At 37.3% G+C, this 15617-nt stretch overlaps 3 protein-coding genes across 6 annotated transcripts; 1 reads left to right on the top strand and 2 right to left on the bottom strand.

The window, feature by feature from the left end:
* Nucleotides 1-840: 840 nt before the first annotated feature.
* On the bottom strand, nucleotides 841-2265 carry LOC129245799 (uncharacterized). The gene is made up of 3 exons (XM_054884195.1): nucleotides 2145-2265; nucleotides 1803-2072; nucleotides 841-1741 (listed from the first exon to the last, which is right to left on the bottom strand). The coding sequence occupies exons 1-3, from the start codon at nucleotides 2183-2185 to the stop codon at nucleotides 1153-1155; spliced, it is 900 nt and encodes a 299-aa protein (XP_054740170.1). The 5' UTR covers nucleotides 2186-2265; the 3' UTR covers nucleotides 841-1152.
* Nucleotides 2266-3510: 1245 nt separating this feature from the next.
* LOC129236128 (GPN-loop GTPase 3) lies at nucleotides 3511-15615 on the top strand. Its single transcript, XM_054870347.1, has 3 exons — nucleotides 3511-3630; nucleotides 3706-4370; nucleotides 15380-15615. Exons 1-3 carry the CDS (start codon nucleotides 3586-3588, stop codon nucleotides 15546-15548), a joined length of 879 nt encoding a protein of 292 aa, XP_054726322.1. The 5' UTR covers nucleotides 3511-3585; the 3' UTR covers nucleotides 15549-15615.
* LOC129236127 (glutathione S-transferase 1-1) lies at nucleotides 6009-14761 on the bottom strand. Of its 4 annotated transcripts, XM_054870343.1 has the most exons (5): nucleotides 14010-14761; nucleotides 10904-11892; nucleotides 9967-10782; nucleotides 6796-6937; nucleotides 6009-6728 (listed from the first exon to the last, which is right to left on the bottom strand). In XM_054870343.1, the coding sequence occupies exons 1-5, from the start codon at nucleotides 14565-14567 to the stop codon at nucleotides 6168-6170; spliced, it is 3066 nt and encodes a 1021-aa protein (XP_054726318.1). In that variant the 5' UTR covers nucleotides 14568-14761; the 3' UTR covers nucleotides 6009-6167. The 4 variants fall into 4 exon arrangements, with proteins under 4 accessions (XP_054726318.1, XP_054726320.1, XP_054726319.1 ...); XM_054870345.1 differs by lacking the exons at nucleotides 9967-10782; nucleotides 10904-11892; nucleotides 14010-14761 and adding an exon at nucleotides 7354-7431; XM_054870344.1 differs by lacking the exons at nucleotides 9967-10782; nucleotides 10904-11892; nucleotides 14010-14761 and adding an exon at nucleotides 7312-7427.
* Nucleotides 15616-15617: the final 2 nt, after the last annotated feature.

Here is a 15617-nt window from a genome sequence, read left to right as displayed (position 1 = left end):
AATAAAACGCATAACATCAATTTACAATATTTTTCAAATGCTATGGGTTGTTCGTACGCATTCGTACCATATTCCTTCTCACATGTATCTTCCTCCCTGATGTAGGAAACGTAGAGTTCAGCTTATGACAGATGTGTCCTGAAGGTTCTCTACATCGTCGTGCTCACGCAGAATAAATAACCCAAGCAGTACAATTGAGAAAGCTAGAATAAATTAACCAATGAGAATGTAAACAAGCAAAGCAACAACAAGGAAGTGGGATACTTTGACAATCAAGACTCAAAATCGAATAGTGATACACCACCTTGCATGAATTCGCCTGGGGAAGAACGTATGTATTAAATAGAAACAAGTCAAATCAGCTGCTACTTTATTGATATACGTTTTGAATGCTCATATTACTCAAGACAGATAGAATAAGACTTCATTATCTATGAAGACTTGCGCCCATCAGAGATGCGTGACATCACACTGGTGCAGTTGCATGAAAAAAATCCTATGTAGAACGGAAGAGATGACGAAGAAGATGGGTGCCAGTTTTGTATTTTGATTCTGTGCATCGTAAATACAAATTTTCCCATTCCATACTTTCCCCAAATTCATGTTATATACTGATTTAAATGTAAATTTGCAAAGCGTACGCATATTATTGTTGTGGGGAAACTTCATATGTGGAAAATATACAGGAATTTACAGAACAACGTAAACAACTCAACTATGCAATCAAAAATTACTTGTTTGTATTTATTTAAATTGAAAAGTGAGCTTTCCACTTTTAATAGAAATGTTTAAATGTCGTTAGGACTCGATTCCAATTTACATATTTGTACATGATAATAAATAAATCATTGTGACGAAACGTTATTGCCTTATAATAGTTTAATGTATTTTACAAAAATAAGTAGAAAATTATTAATTATAGTTATAAAGCTTCCTGGAATACATATACTCATTTATACCACAACTTGTACGTCTACAAATATTTTTTTCATAACTACATTTCAGTTCCGAGAGTGGCAACTTCTCCGCGCTTTATAAGAAACGTTACGGAAGCAATAAAAAAACCTATTAAAATCCGTATTAGTAGCGTTAGAAAATGGAAGATTACTTTCAGTAATACATTTTGTCCGTAAAATAGTTACTTTTATTGAACTACAAATCTTCCTCCATATGATCGGCTTTCATATTGTTAAAATCCAAACGACATGTATTATTATTGTCCACAAAGTCGTCGATATCTTCCAACTCGGGATCATGTTCAGAAAATTCGTCATCGTCGCATATAGTATCAGCATCCGCTATATCAGCAGTGCCAAAACTATCTGCACTTGTACTATCGCTGCTGGTTGGAGTCAATTCATTTTCTTTTTTGCGATGGAGTAACTCTAGCACTGGAGGTGGCTGCCAAAGCACCAAGGCGGTACAAGGTTTTTCGATTCGATTTAAAAGCGCTTCTGGTAAAAAGCTTGATTTAAGTTCTTGCTCTTGAAGTCTTTTTAACTGGTCACACACAGTAAAGCGGCTGGCGTTACGCAATTTTTGTTCTAATTCTTTCGCAGTTATCTGATAGTCTTCGTATGTGAGATTAGTAAAGCATCTACCGGTACTAGTACTAGGTGTGTCATCACCGGACATAGAGTTGTTAGTCTCATGTATATCATTTTGAATGTAATCACTAGATATGTGCAGGCCATTAAAATGAGCAGTGATTTTTTCTTCTGAAATGAATTGCTTGACGGGTCTGCATAAAAAAATATGCAGATCGTTATTAAAAAAACTTCAAACTATCAGTATTAACTTACACTTGAACTTCTATATCTGATTTGCGTTTCTGATGAAGAGCTGTTCGACAATGAACATCCTCGTTAACTTGGGCACTAAACTGCATTACGCTATTTTGCCCTACACTTGTGCTAGCTATTTTCCATGGCATTGTATGAAGGTTCCACGGTGTCGGTGAAGGATTAGGCATTAAATGCGGCATGGATTGTATTGATTGCTGGTATGGAGTAAAACTTGATTGTTGTCCAGATGCAGTCGCAGCTGTTGTCGTCGACTCCGTTTCTGCGCCACTATTATTGTCCAAAATTTTATAATAAAGTAGTTATAAAACTGGTAAATACTATATCAAAATTACAACTTACTGCATTTTGTTAGGCCAATAATTATTTTCTTCGTTCTGCATGAAATAAATATGTTTTGTTAAAATCGTCTAATGCTGTTTGCTTTAAATTCCTCGCTTTTCTTTATTATTGTGCATTTGACAGTTCACCTAGTTTTGTTATTGTTTTTCTGCTGAATGTACTAGAATATTCCTACTTTGTTATCGTTGCCAGAGTGTCAAAATTCTGTGTAAAGGACTCTGGGACTGTGCCAGTCAGCAGAAAACGTCTATGGTGAAAACACTCTGTACTATGATCGGAAAACTTGACAATTCTGCTGTGCCTGTCAGAAATTTTTGATCATTTTTTTGATTCAGAAGAAGAGCAGTGGGTTAAGAAATTAAAAACTATCTTTTCTGAGCTCAATTCTTTCGGAACTGAATTTAAAAGTTTTAACAATAACAGTGGAACAAAACAAAACAATATAATAATATAAGTTTTGCTTTTTTTAACTAATGTATACCTATGCATATATTTTTATTACCTTATAATTTGATTATATTTTAATTTTATTTTTCTCCTGTCTTCTTCTTTGTTGTGTTATGTTATGCCTTTGCCTTGCCTCAAAAAATGTAATTATAATCCAATTTATTAGCAATTAGCAAAGGCCCTCTGTTTCACTTCTTCCTTTTTCAAATCTATTATTATTGTTGTATTTGTAGCTAGCTTTCTAAGCCTAGCCTATGTCGATGCTCTGCTCAATACCGTCATCGAGGATATCTAATGGTAGGTTTTGGAAATAAGCGGTTATATCCGGATCGAAAAGAACGATGGTAGATAGGTATGTTGGTTCAAGTGGTCATGGGGACCACCTTTTCATTTCATCATCATCCGGAGTTTTGAAGAATGAAAGATTACGAGATTGCAGCTTCCCAACCCGACGCGACGTCAGAGATTACGGATATCTAAACAAAAGATAGGACAATTACTTGTTTGTGAAGAGAACGAGTACGCGAAAACAATGGAAATTGCCAAACAAAAAAAAATTATACTTACAAACACACACTTCCTTACCACGACATCATCCACATAAAAACGCAAACAAACTGCATTTGGAGGCTTTATATCAATTTGTGCTGTCACAATTTAACATACAACACTTCGTGTTCATTAGTTTTATTAGTTTAAATCTCACAAATCACAAAACTACCAAGCCATTTACTGAATATTCACAAACACGTAACTTTTCCTACTTTTTTTGTTTTGTTTTATGAGCTGACGTCAGACTTGCCAAAATCGCTAAATATAAAGTAACTGTTTTTTAATGGCGCCACCTTAGGTACTTAATTCGCCTTTGCACTGTACTACAACAAAGTGAAAGATAAACAAACTTTGACAATTTAGAGCAGCCCATTTAAAAAAAGTGAATCAGCTGTTAACTTGTTGATGGGAATTTATCTTGCTGCTTACAATTGAAAACAAAATGCGGTATGCCCAGGTTGTGGTTGGCCCGGCTGGCAGTGGCAAAGTAAGTATATTTTAACTTAATTAATATTTCAGATAAAGTTAACATGTATGATTATCTTAAAAAAAAAAAAAACAGTCAACATATTGCACATATATGCAGCGCCATGCTCAAGATTCAAAACGTGCGATCGAAGTAGTGAACCTAGATCCGGCGGCAGAACATTTTGACTATCAACCGTTGGTCGATATACGCGATCTGATTCAATTGGACGATGCAATGGAAGATAAAGAACTTCACTATGGTCCCAATGGAGGCCTGATATTTTGCTTGGAATACTTAATAGAAAACCAGGATTGGTTAAAAGAGCAACTATGTGGTGCGGATGATTCCGACAATGATATTGGTGGAGAACCCGATGACGACTATATACTCTTTGATATGCCTGGACAAATAGAACTTTTCACACATTTATCGATGGGAAAGCAGTTAGTACAGTTGTTGGAGTCTTGGAATTTCCGCATTTGCACGGTTTTTCTCGTGGATTCTCAGTTCATGGTTGATGGTGCGAAATTTCTGTCGGGCACCATGGCTGCTCTAAGTGTTATGGCTAATTTGGAGATGCCACATGTTAATGTTTTGAGTAAAATGGATTTACTTAGTAAGTCAGCACGGAAGCAATTGGATAATTATTTGGATCCAGACCCGAAAGCGTTATTGGGCGATGTTACACAAGAATCGGCATGGGGACGAACGCATCGAAAACTTTCTGAGGCAATTGGAAGTTTAATTGAGGACTTCAGGTAAATATAATATATAATTTAAAGTTAGTGAAATCACTGATGGCACGCTGTAAAACATTTGATAAGCTCAAGATGGCGTAGGGCTGAGCGTATGTGCCTTTTTTCTGCCTGCAATTGGCTCAGATGTCTGAATCTTCCCCGCGCTATAGCGCTACACTCTAAGAGAAGGTGTATTGGATTCTCCGGGGATGGGTCACAGAAGCGACAAGAGTCATTTGAGCATATCCCAATCCTGTGCAGATGACTGCGTAATATGCAATGGCCTGTGAGAATGCTCGTGAACATTATCAGTTTATCCTTAGGGAGAGTTATAAGTTTTCGTTGTACCTCTAAACCTCTTCGCAACTCTTCACCCTTGAACTTCTCCTCGAATGTTGTGCCATAGCAAAAAAGGACTCGGAGCCCTTTTAACGGCAAAGCCGCAGCCTCTTTTGCCAAAGCATCCGCTACTTCGTTCCCACTTATACCCCTGGGTCCTGTGACTAAAATTGGTCAGCTGCGATGTGCGTTCCTAACAAATTCAGTTCCTCGATACACTCAAGGGTTAGTGAGGACTTAACCTCATAGGATATAACAATGCCTGGAGTGCCGCCTGGCTGTCGCTCAGAATGGCAATTAGCTTATTTTGCAGATTCCTATCTAAATTGATGTCTGCACATAGACAGATGGCATACAGCATGCCTCTTTCAGTTAAGCTTGGCATCCAGGACAAAGCCAAGATACTTAACTTTGCTGACCAATCCGATAGCAGCCCCTCGGCAGGCAATGGCAAACCTCCGAGTGTATTTCTGCCATGAAAAGGCTTCTCATAAAAAATCTGCCGTTAGTAGTCGGCTTCAAACTGTAGGTCCCTCGATTTGTGGAACATCAAGACGCACGCCACAAATAGGAGGAGGAGCTCGGCCAAACAGTCAAAAAGGGTGTACGCGCCAATTATATACATATATATTAGGGCGGGTCGTTTTAAAAATCACTCATTGCTCTGTAAAAATCGTATTCTAGGGATCAAAATAAGAAACTTTGCCGAAGGAACCATACCTCTGAAACGAATTCTGATGTCCCCCAATTTGGGTCGAACGAAAAATCCCACTTTCACCCATTTTGAGTGCTCCAATCGAGTCCAAATGTATGACCGACCCCCACTAACTTTGGACGGCCGATCCACCCATGCCAGTGGCACACCCCCTGGAACTCCCCTGGGGGGTTCCCCATACAATCATTTCAAAATATCACCATTTTTGGCCTTTACATGAGAAAAGAAACTAAAAAGTTCGACCCAAATTGGGGGACATCAGAAATCGTTTTAGAGGTATGGTTCCTTCGGCAAAGTTTCTTATTTTGATCCCTAGAATATGATTTTCACAGAGCAATGGGCGATTTTTTTGTGCCTCCCCACGAAAGACACTAAAAGTTCGACCCAAATTGGGGGACATCAGAATTCGTTTTAGAGGTATGGTTCCTTCGGCAAAGTTTCTTATTTTGATCCCTAGAATATGATTTTCACAGAGCAATGGACGATTTTTTTGCCTCCCCACAAATCGACCCGGCCTAATATATATATATGCGCCACAGGGGATGATCGGGTTTTATGTCCCACCTATAACAGCTGGCTTAATATATAGAATATATAAACTATGGTTTATATTGTATTTTTATGCCGTAAATGATTTAATATCAATAAAATATAAATAATATAATAAAAGCAAAGCTTTATGCAACTTTTTCAAGTACTTCGGCTCGAAAAACACTTAAAAGTGTACAAGATTTCTGTTACAAGCTCCAAATGCTTCAAACTTATTATACTTTCGGTTTGCGAGTCGGATGGAATGGATGATTCATATGTGAAAGGTCAGGTGGATTTTTTTCGAATTCGGCAATTTCCAGCATTCCACTTTTAGCGATTTCCCATAATTCGGGATTTTCCTTTTTAAATGTTTCATACCACTTTTGCACCAATGGATAGTTTGATAAATCAAAACTTATTGCTTCCAAACATAAAGTGGCCGAGACCAAAGCGAAATCGGCAATAGTTAGAAAATCTGCAGCGGCATACTTTGTGCCCCCTTCTTGTAAATACGTTTCAAAGACATTCAACGCATTATTGACTTTTTTCAAACTCATATCGGTACGCTGATAATCAAAGAATATGGGTGCCATGCTATGTGCTGAAATTGCAGAATAATAGAATCCCATATTGAAGCACATCCTATGATTTACAATGGCACGTTGAGTTGCTTCGCGCGGATATAGTTTGCTGGTTGGTGAATATTTATCGCAAAGATACTGCATTATGGCGACGCTTTCAGGTAAATAAAAGCCATCATCATCAAGAACCGGAATCTCCTTTTGGGGATTCATCTGTAAAGTCAGAAAAAATAGGTCTCATATAATAATTTAATAATTTACACGTTGAAAATTAAATTACCTTGGCATACTCATCTGTCATATGTTGACCTGCGATAAAGTCAATGCTAACCAGTTCGTAGGGTATATTGAGAGCATGGAGCACCATGCGCACGGCTAGCGATGGTGGGCCATCGGATACAGCATACAATTTCATTGTCATACTAAAGGTGAAAAAGTAAAAAAATATTAGAAGATTATATCTCGCTTCTAGCAAAAACGCGCAATACGCAGCTTAGTCGTTAATTTTGTAGATATGTCTTGCAATAATTTAGTAAATTTACAGTAAAAAAATCACTTCCACATTAAATGATTTGTGTGTATGCCTTAGCTATTTTGAAACATGTTACACTAGTTTTTTGCCGCCTGCACAGGTGGCATGCAATTCTGTTACAAAAAAACAAGTTTCAGCTCGCAGTTGTTGGAATCATATCTAGGTTTCCGGTGCAGGGGAGAACCTTTTAGAGTCTATAATACAAATCTACCATCAGCTATTATCATTTCGACTTTATTAGAAAGTGAAAATCATTTCACATACCTTACAGGCACAAACTTAAAAGTACAAGTAATTCCAACGCACCAGCAATATAAAACTTGTTTTGAGCAATGACAACAGCCAACTAACAACGCCGCTGTGAAACGAAATGATGCTAGTTGCCGCTTTGCCTATTTCTAGTTTTTTTAAATAAAGCTTTAGTAAGCTTTTACCAATTTGTTTTACATGAATAATGCAAGTGTAAGGCATGCAAGCTTGACAGGTTTAGACCCGACTTCTGCTCCCATTTGTGGTATGCATGTGCCCTGTGCCAAAGAGATAAATGCTTTTTATGAGGGGCCTTTGAGGGGGAAATATTTTATATTCAGTGTTTTGATATTCAATAGATAAATAATTGGCGCGTATACTTCTGTTAGGTGTTTGGTTAAGCTCCTCCTCCTATTTGTAGCGTGCGTCTTGATATTGTGCCACAAATGCAATTGCTATTCCCTCCCAGCTTTTCCAATGTCTTGATGTTTCATGCCTTAAGTAGGATTCGAAACCACGTCTTTCAAGCTAAGAACCAATGTGCTGATCACAAGCACACTCGGCTACGGCAGTAACACTTGAATTTAAAATTCAAGCAATGCACATAATACACATGTACATATAAATAATTCTGGCTAAGCACAACATACAGAAGTACATACAACAAACAAATTTGCAGGTTACTTTAATATCTAGAAATGTGTAAAATTGCAATTCATTTCACTAATTGCGTCAACACCTAATTTGACTGGTCATTAAGAAATTTGATCAAGGTGTGTGATAGTCGTCAAAATGTTGAAGAATGTGGGCGTTAGGATAGAGTCGGTAATTACATTGCATGTACGAAATATAAACTTTCTCAAATTTGAAAAGACCCACCCTAAATGGCTAGGAATAGAGAAATTGCAATAGAGATGTGTATTTGAAAATAATTGGTTTATAACTTTCTAGTTGTAATATTTTGGTAGATTTGCTTTCGGTGGAAATCTATTGCATTTTAAAATTTTTTTTTAAATTGGCGCGGGCATTTTTGTTAGGTGTTTGGCCGAGCTCTTCCTCCTGTTTGTAGCGTGCGTCTTGATGTCGTTGCACAAATGGAGCGACCTACAGTTTTAAGACGATCCTGAACGGCAGATATTTTTTTATGAGAAGCTTTTTCATGGCAGAAATACACTCGGAGGTTTCCCATTGCCAGCTTAGAGGTGACCGCTATTAGAAAAAACTTTTTCTTCATTTTGGGTTTTCACGGACATTGTAACCTACGTACTCCAAATGGTAATCACGCACCAACCTATTCAGCTACTGCGGCCGCCACTGCAGTTTACCACTTCTTAAATTTCAATTCGTTTCAGTAACTGATATAAGTTGGACTTGGGTGGTTATAGTAAGGTGGTTGAGTCTGAACCGTAAATGCGATCATTTACAAATTTACAAGAATTACCGCTCGAAATACGCGATGCACTCAAAATACCTTGCGTTCATATAATCTTGCGCCGGCAAAACTTTTACTGTTTGTTCTAATGAAAAATAATGTTACAGGATTGCCAAAATTAACACATGGGCGAAAAGTCCCGTGCCTAACAAAGAAAACACGTTTTTTTTTATTCAAAAGTAGTGGCAAATTCATCAACGTAAATTCCATGAAAAACGACGCAATCATTCCAGCGCCGCTCTAACATTTCAATATCACTCCTCAAAATAGGCCTCAGTTTCAGCGATAACCTCTTCATACGGGCAAAATTTCTTATCACTGAGCATTTTTTTTAGGTCTGCAAACAGCCAGTAGTCACCGGGATCCAAATCTCGCGAATACGGTGGATGTAGAACAATTCGAAGTTCAATTCAGGTAGTTTTGCCATTGCTTAGAATCAACATGTGTTCTTGTATATCTTTTGTCAGCTAAATCACGCAACTTAACTTTTTGATCATTCAAAACGATTTTGTGGATTTTTCGACGATTTTTGGTGTTACCGCTTCATTTGGACGTCCACTGCGTTGTGCATCATCGGTGTCTCTACGACCACGTTTTAAGTCAACCAATCATCATTTTATTGTTGCTTCTGATGGAGCGGAGTTCCCATAACACTTTTCAAGCATTTTGCTTGAACGATATTTTTTCCCATCAAGAAGCAGTGTAAAATTAAAACTCAAGCTTTTTTTGATCCATTGTTTTGAAAATAATAAAAGTAGCGTCACTCTTAGCACAATAACTCACAATAACTTGAATAGAATATCAAGAAATTTTAACCGTTGCCTTTTAAAGACTAGTACGAACTGAAAAAGAGGTGAATGCAATAAAACTAGTGCCATTTATGTGTTAGGCCCGGGACTTTTCACTCCATTATTTTCCTCAAACTTTAGTAATAAAAAATAAATTATTGTGGACTATTCCGTTCTTGGTGGTAAGAGAGAGTTTTTTTCGGAGATTATTCGCGTCGAATGATGCAAAAGGGTTAAGGTTAGACTTAGCAAACTGTTATTTGTTTAGCAAATATTTCATTATAAAAGCAATAAATAATTTAGAGGAATCGATTTTGAAGCGGTATACGAATAATCAAATAAGGACACACAAAATTTCTAAATTTCTGTATCTCTTTTCTGAGCGATGTCACGTTTAGTGCTGGTTACAAAGCGATATATATTTAAGCATATAGGCGATATTTTACTTACCCTATTGCATCTTCAATTTCCGTATCAAAATTATCCAATCCTTTTTTTGTACTAGAATCTTTGCCCAAGATTTTTGTATATTTTACATTTAAAGCATCAATTGACCCTTCAAATGCTTGCTCTGTCATTTTGACGTTTTTGTCATTTTGTATTTCGTTATATAAACGACGTTTAATGTCAGATTCAATCACGGCATGCGTATGATGGTTGGTGGTTCGAAAAACGCGTATCTCATTATTCACGGTGATTGTGGATACACGACTCTTACAGTTGAGCTCGGGATCTTTGCATTTTATACACGACCAATAAGTGCGATTATTTTGCGTACTTTTCAAATGATAAATGTAACCGTCAACACATAATAATTCACCGCCTTTGGCTGAACGCAAAGTTGACACATTGTTCAGATTCATTTCCGTGTCAAGAGTTAAGCTTGTTTCAAATAGAGCTTTTTGGCGGTCCCCCGGTAAACCAAAATAGTCATTATTTGCGCATGCACTTATATCCAAGTGATCATCATTATTGGTATATGTATTTATATCCAAATATTCTACTTCCATTTCATCTCCCGCCGCCATTTCCTCTACCAAATCTTCGTATGTGGAATTGAAGATTACTTCTTGCTTCTGTGTATTTTCACATGTAATTGTTGACACTATTTCGGAGTTGTCGTATGCACAATGCAATTTGGTGCCTTGCCGCATCTCTTCTAATTTTGTAGGTAGGGTAGCTGTACTATCTAGGTGATCATCATCGGAGTCTAAAACACTGGAGAAGCTGGAAACAGTACTCTCATCTAAAGCGAGGCATTTCGAGCTAGTGCAAAGCATTTGTTGAATGAAAACAAAATATATAAAAAAATATAGTCATAACCGCGATTTGAAATAAAATCATATTGTGCTATGCATATTAATAACATTTATATTTACATATTTACCTCTTCAGAGTCGCTTGTTCATCCTTGTCTTTTTCTTCCTTACATAATCGTCCAATACTACGTTCAATGGTTTCCTTGGACTTTTCCACTATCTCTTTAAATTTTTCATTTAACTCATTGCCAGATTCGTTAAGTATATTTTCTTTTTTAATGCCCGCTTTCTTAGCATTCAACACCACAAAGCTTCTGCATAAGCGCCGCTTAATGTCTTGCGAATGATCGGAGTGTATATGCGTTCCAGAAACTCGAACAATAATTGGACCCTTGTTGGTCATTTCGGTCGTAACACGTGCATTGCACTTATAAAACTTGTCGCGGCGCAAAAGACATGTCCAATACGCACGTCCATTGCGAGGACTTCGCGTATCCAAATGATAAATGTAATTGTCCAGGCAGAGCACTTTATTTCCCTTTGCTGATGGTAAAAAAGTGAATTTCGCTTTATCCGAGTCAATTTTTGTGCTGGTAGAAAGTGCAGCGAGAGGATCAGCTGAATAGGTGTAGGTCACGGGCTTTGCCTTTGTTCGAAGTCGTCTGGGTTTAGCTTGGGTACAGCTACCGATTTCGTTTGGTGAATTTTGAGTTTTAGCGTTAAAACTTTCTATTATACGCTTTTTCGGGGGTTTATTTGAAAGTGTAGTACAAGCTTCGTTTTGTGGTACTTCCAGTGGTTCAATTGATTGGAAATCTTTATCTTCCTCGCCATTTTCTGTTTGTACGGTTATATTGTTCTTGAGGAGTAGCTTGGTTAGTTTCCATGGAGTATAACCGTCGTGATTGTGATCTACCAATTGACGATCCTTTAAACGATGAGTGCCATTCGATAGATACTCGGTAAGAATACGAGCCTTACATTGAGGATCTTGTTTAATACACTCCCAACGATGAGTGCTCGACGTGATAGACTTTGATTCTAAACGGTAAAGAAACCCTTCCACGCATATCATTTGGCGTCCAAGTGCAGTTTTCAGCATATATAACTTTTCTTTCTACAGGTAAAATAATAGAAAACAATTATTATAAGACTAAAATAGTTTGGCTGAAGGATTTTCTATTTACATCAAGAAATTATGGGAACTTTATATAGTTGTCTAGGATTACATATTTCAATATATACATATAAAACAACAGGCCACCGTAGCCGGATGGGTTGGTGCGTGATTACCATTCAGAAGTACAGTTTGGAATCTCCGTGCAAGCAACACCAAATGATAGTAAGCTTTTCTAATATCTGTCGACCCTTGGCAGGCAACGACAAACCTCCGAGTGTATTTCTGCCATGAAAAAGCTCCTCATAAAAAATCATTTGCCGTTCGGAGTCGGCGTAAAACTGTAGACCCCTCCATTTGTGGAAAAACATCAAAATGCACACCACAAATCAGAGGAGGAGCTCGGCAAAACACCCTATAAAGAATGTAAAATCCCATTATATAAATATTTAAGAACAAATTACAAAATTTCTATCGCCACATTTACAAAAGCATTTATTGGAAGATTATTCAGTATAGCATTTAGCTATTACATATGCAATTGTGGTTTCCTGATTGGTGGAAAAGATTTTCTTTGCTTTTAACCAAATATAACCAGGTATTACACAGTTATTATCACTAACATAACTTACATATTCCTTAGTGTGTAAAGGAGCCCATAGGCAACACAATATGCAGGTTATCATTAGACAGACATTTCCGGAATGAGCGAATAACCATTCTGAGCGACAGGCACGGCTCTTTCATCCTGTAAGATTAAGTCCTCACTGGTACTTGAATGTATTGAGAAACTGAATCTACTAGGAATGCACAATCGCTCCAGCCTAATATGAGTCCCAGGAGACAGGGGTATAACTGGGAACGAAGTAGCGGGAGAGGCTACGGTCTCCCCATCAATAAGATCCGAGTTCTTCCCTGCTATGGGACAACGCACCATCAAGAAGATGCTTAGAAGAGAAGAGCTAGGAGTAAGGGGGGGGGTTGCTGGTACCAAACAATGGAGGTTTAACCAAAAGAGGTTTAAAAGACTCATAACCCTCCCCAAGGATAAAAAGAAGTTGTCTGTAAAGTCGGTTTACTGACGAAAGTTTAACGTGACAACGTCATAAGAAAATACTGATGTAATGGTTGCAATTTTCAAAACAAAATTTTAATTTTATTTGTTTGATAGATATTTTGTATGAATATAGAGAAGGAGGTAAATGGAATCGCAGTGGAATATTTCAAGTTATACCTACACAAACGTGAAAAATGAAGAAACATTTATCAAATTCATAAAAGATATGCTCACTTTCGATTGTGCGTCAGACGTTAATAAGTCAACAACACTAAGAGGCAACATCATCGAATTGCCTTTTTCAAGACACATTACACTCAAAACACCTCATTTCATTTCCTTCTTTTCCTATCATCGTCCTATTCTCAAGAGAAATGGTTCATTACAGGAAGAAGGCATATGCAAATAAAAATATGTGAATACATAATATGTATTACATATATATGCTCGATCAAGTAGGAGAGAGCCAGATGTCGAACGTTGCCGAATGCGGGGGCCGATTGTGCTCTTTGTCGTTCGTTCCGCGCTTTCGCTTGCAGTTCAAGCAAGGTAACGACGATTGAGAAAGATAACGACGCATTTTTTCGTGCGAGCAGCCGGCTAAATCAAATTATAAGACGTTATCACGTAAAAAAAATGCTCACGGGCATTTTCACAGGCTCTGCAGACTGCGTAGTCATTTGCACATGATCGGGATATAGTCCACTGATTCTTCTCGTTTCTGCGACCAATCCCAGGAAACTCTAAGGCACCTTGCCCTTGAATGTAGCGCTATAGCGCGGAGAAAGTTGGGATATCTATGTCTAAGGCAATATTTTTGTTTTAGATAAAGCATTTTTGTGTTCTATAAAACTCAAGTCTTTAATCAAAGCGAATTTATACGCGGTAGTTTGTTCCATTAGCTGAACGGTGGCTAATGGCCAAAGTGAGTGTATTCGTATGTTTTACTTCAGAAAATAGTACAGAAATTTTGTATAAAATCGCTTTGTCTTGAATGAAGACTTATTTTTATTTGTGCTTAGGAGTAAAAAAATATATGTAAATACTTGTAAATACGTACTTCAAAGTTGAAAAAGTATCCTCCTCCTTGAAGGGCGCTATCATCATTAGCTCCTTCATAAACATTAGTATCTTCGAAAGTTAGCTTTTTTGCTTTAGTTTGCTTAGGATACATGTCATTTTCATCATCTGCCGGCCACTCATCGGATTCCATGCCCTCATCATTTTGTATACTCGAAATAGGTTCTTCTTCCTGTTCTTCCAGTGACAAATCTTGTTTGTATTTAAGATGCTTGTTTTTCAGCGTGCACGGTTTGCCAGCAATGTCTGCTTTAAGCTTTCGTTCAACTACCTTGGATATTTCTTTTTCTGAACAACGTTCGTGCGTGTGTTCACTTGTTACTCGTACTACCTTGTGCTGAGACTCGTCGCCATCAATAATAACAGTGGCTATTCGTGATCTACACGGCTGGTATTTACTTTTCAACCTATTGCATACCCACCGGCATCTTTTATTGCCGCGATCAACAAAATGATATAGAAAATTGTCGACACATAACATGTCGATGCCTTTCGCGGAGCGCACCATTTGCACCTGTGATGTGTCCATTTGTGACATATTCGCAATAATTAGATTTCAAGATGTTTAGTTTCCTCTAGAATCACAGTTTGTTTATATTGTTATCCTCTGTTTTAAACACTCACGAAATCCCACAATTTTTTAGTAGAACAGAGTGATTTCGGCTTTTTAGTGTATTACATTTTTTAGAAGCCCGTATGAAAAACACCAAAATTTTTCGCACTTAAAAATGGCCTCACTAATCCTCAGTTTTTAAGTTGGCTGCAATGTTAGTGCTGCCACACTAACGTGTTATTTTGCCAACAATATTATATACAATTCCCATTTGTTTGCAGTGAGCAGTACACAAATCTCAGTGTAGACTTCACTTGAAACATTAGCAATGATTACTCAGCACATCAAAGGAAAAAGGAAGCGTAAAATGTGTGCGCATATGGGTTTAAAACTGTTTTATGATCGATCTTTAGCTCCTGAGCGATGCCACAACTAAAACATGCCGGGCAACTTCGATTATTTCTGTGGTTTTATCGACATTTTATTTAACATCAACAATTAGCTGTTACAGTATCATAAGCACCATTAATTTGCAAAATGTACTGAATTTTCTCACAAGAGAATGGAACAAACAAAAAACAGCAAAATAATTTTTTAGCGTGAAATGTCACCTTGACAGCGAGCATAAACTTTAAATTGTTTGATCGATACTTTACGAGATATCGATCACTACAGCCATCTAGCAAGAAAATATATTTCTTTTTCCCAAAACTAATATATTATTACAGCTTTGGTTATTCTATGACCGTACCATATGCAAATTATTTATCGGATTCTTTTATTTAAATTAATTTCAGTCTTGTTCGATTCGTTCCGTTGAACATTGACGATGAGGAAAGCATACAGGATTTACTCCTTCAAATAGACAACGTTATACAATATGGAGAAGATGCCGATGTGAAAATACGCGACTTCGACCCACCAGAAGAGGAAAACGATCCCATTGCCGAATCGAAAATAGTTTAAAGCCCGTGAATATAAAACATTTTTTATAAGTATATCTACCAATAAATTTCAAATTAAACATGTTCAATA

The sequence above is a fragment of the Anastrepha obliqua genome, chromosome 1 (assembly GCF_027943255.1).
Source record: "Anastrepha obliqua isolate idAnaObli1 chromosome 1, idAnaObli1_1.0, whole genome shotgun sequence".
Lineage (NCBI taxonomy): Eukaryota > Metazoa > Arthropoda > Insecta > Diptera > Tephritidae > Anastrepha > Anastrepha obliqua.
Note: the sequence above shows the minus strand (reverse complement) of the source record. Positions and strands in the feature narration are given on the sequence as shown.

Excerpts from the sequence above, each read along its gene's own strand:
- LOC129236128 (XM_054870347.1), top strand. The coding sequence starts at position 3,586 with ATGCGGTATGCCCAGGTTGTGGTTGGCCCGGCTGGCAGTGGCAAA. Across the intron at positions 3,631-3,705 it reads GCCCGGCTGGCAGTGGCAAA|TCAACATATTGCACATATAT; the intron begins GTAAGTATATTT and ends AAAAAAAAACAG. Across the intron at positions 4,371-15,379 it reads AGTTTAATTGAGGACTTCAG|TCTTGTTCGATTCGTTCCGT; the intron begins GTAAATATAATA and ends AATTAATTTCAG.
- LOC129236127 (XM_054870343.1), bottom strand. The coding sequence starts at position 14,567 with ATGTCACAAATGGACACATCACAGGTGCAAATGGTGCGCTCCGCGAAA. Across the intron at positions 11,893-14,009 it reads GATACTTTTTCAACTTTGAA|AAAGAAAAGTTATATATGCT; the intron begins GTACGTATTTAC and ends TTTTACCTGTAG. Across the intron at positions 10,783-10,903 it reads GAACAAGCGACTCTGAAGAG|CTCGAAATGCCTCGCTTTAG; the intron begins GTAAATATGTAA and ends GCTTTGCACTAG.
- LOC129245799 (XM_054884195.1), bottom strand. The coding sequence starts at position 2,185 with ATGCAGAACGAAGAAAATAATTATTGGCCTAACAAAATGCA. Across the intron at positions 2,073-2,144 it reads TATTGGCCTAACAAAATGCA|TGGCGCAGAAACGGAGTCGA; the intron begins GTAAGTTGTAAT and ends GGACAATAATAG. Across the intron at positions 1,742-1,802 it reads TCAGATATAGAAGTTCAAGT|ACCCGTCAAGCAATTCATTT; the intron begins GTAAGTTAATAC and ends TTTTTTATGCAG.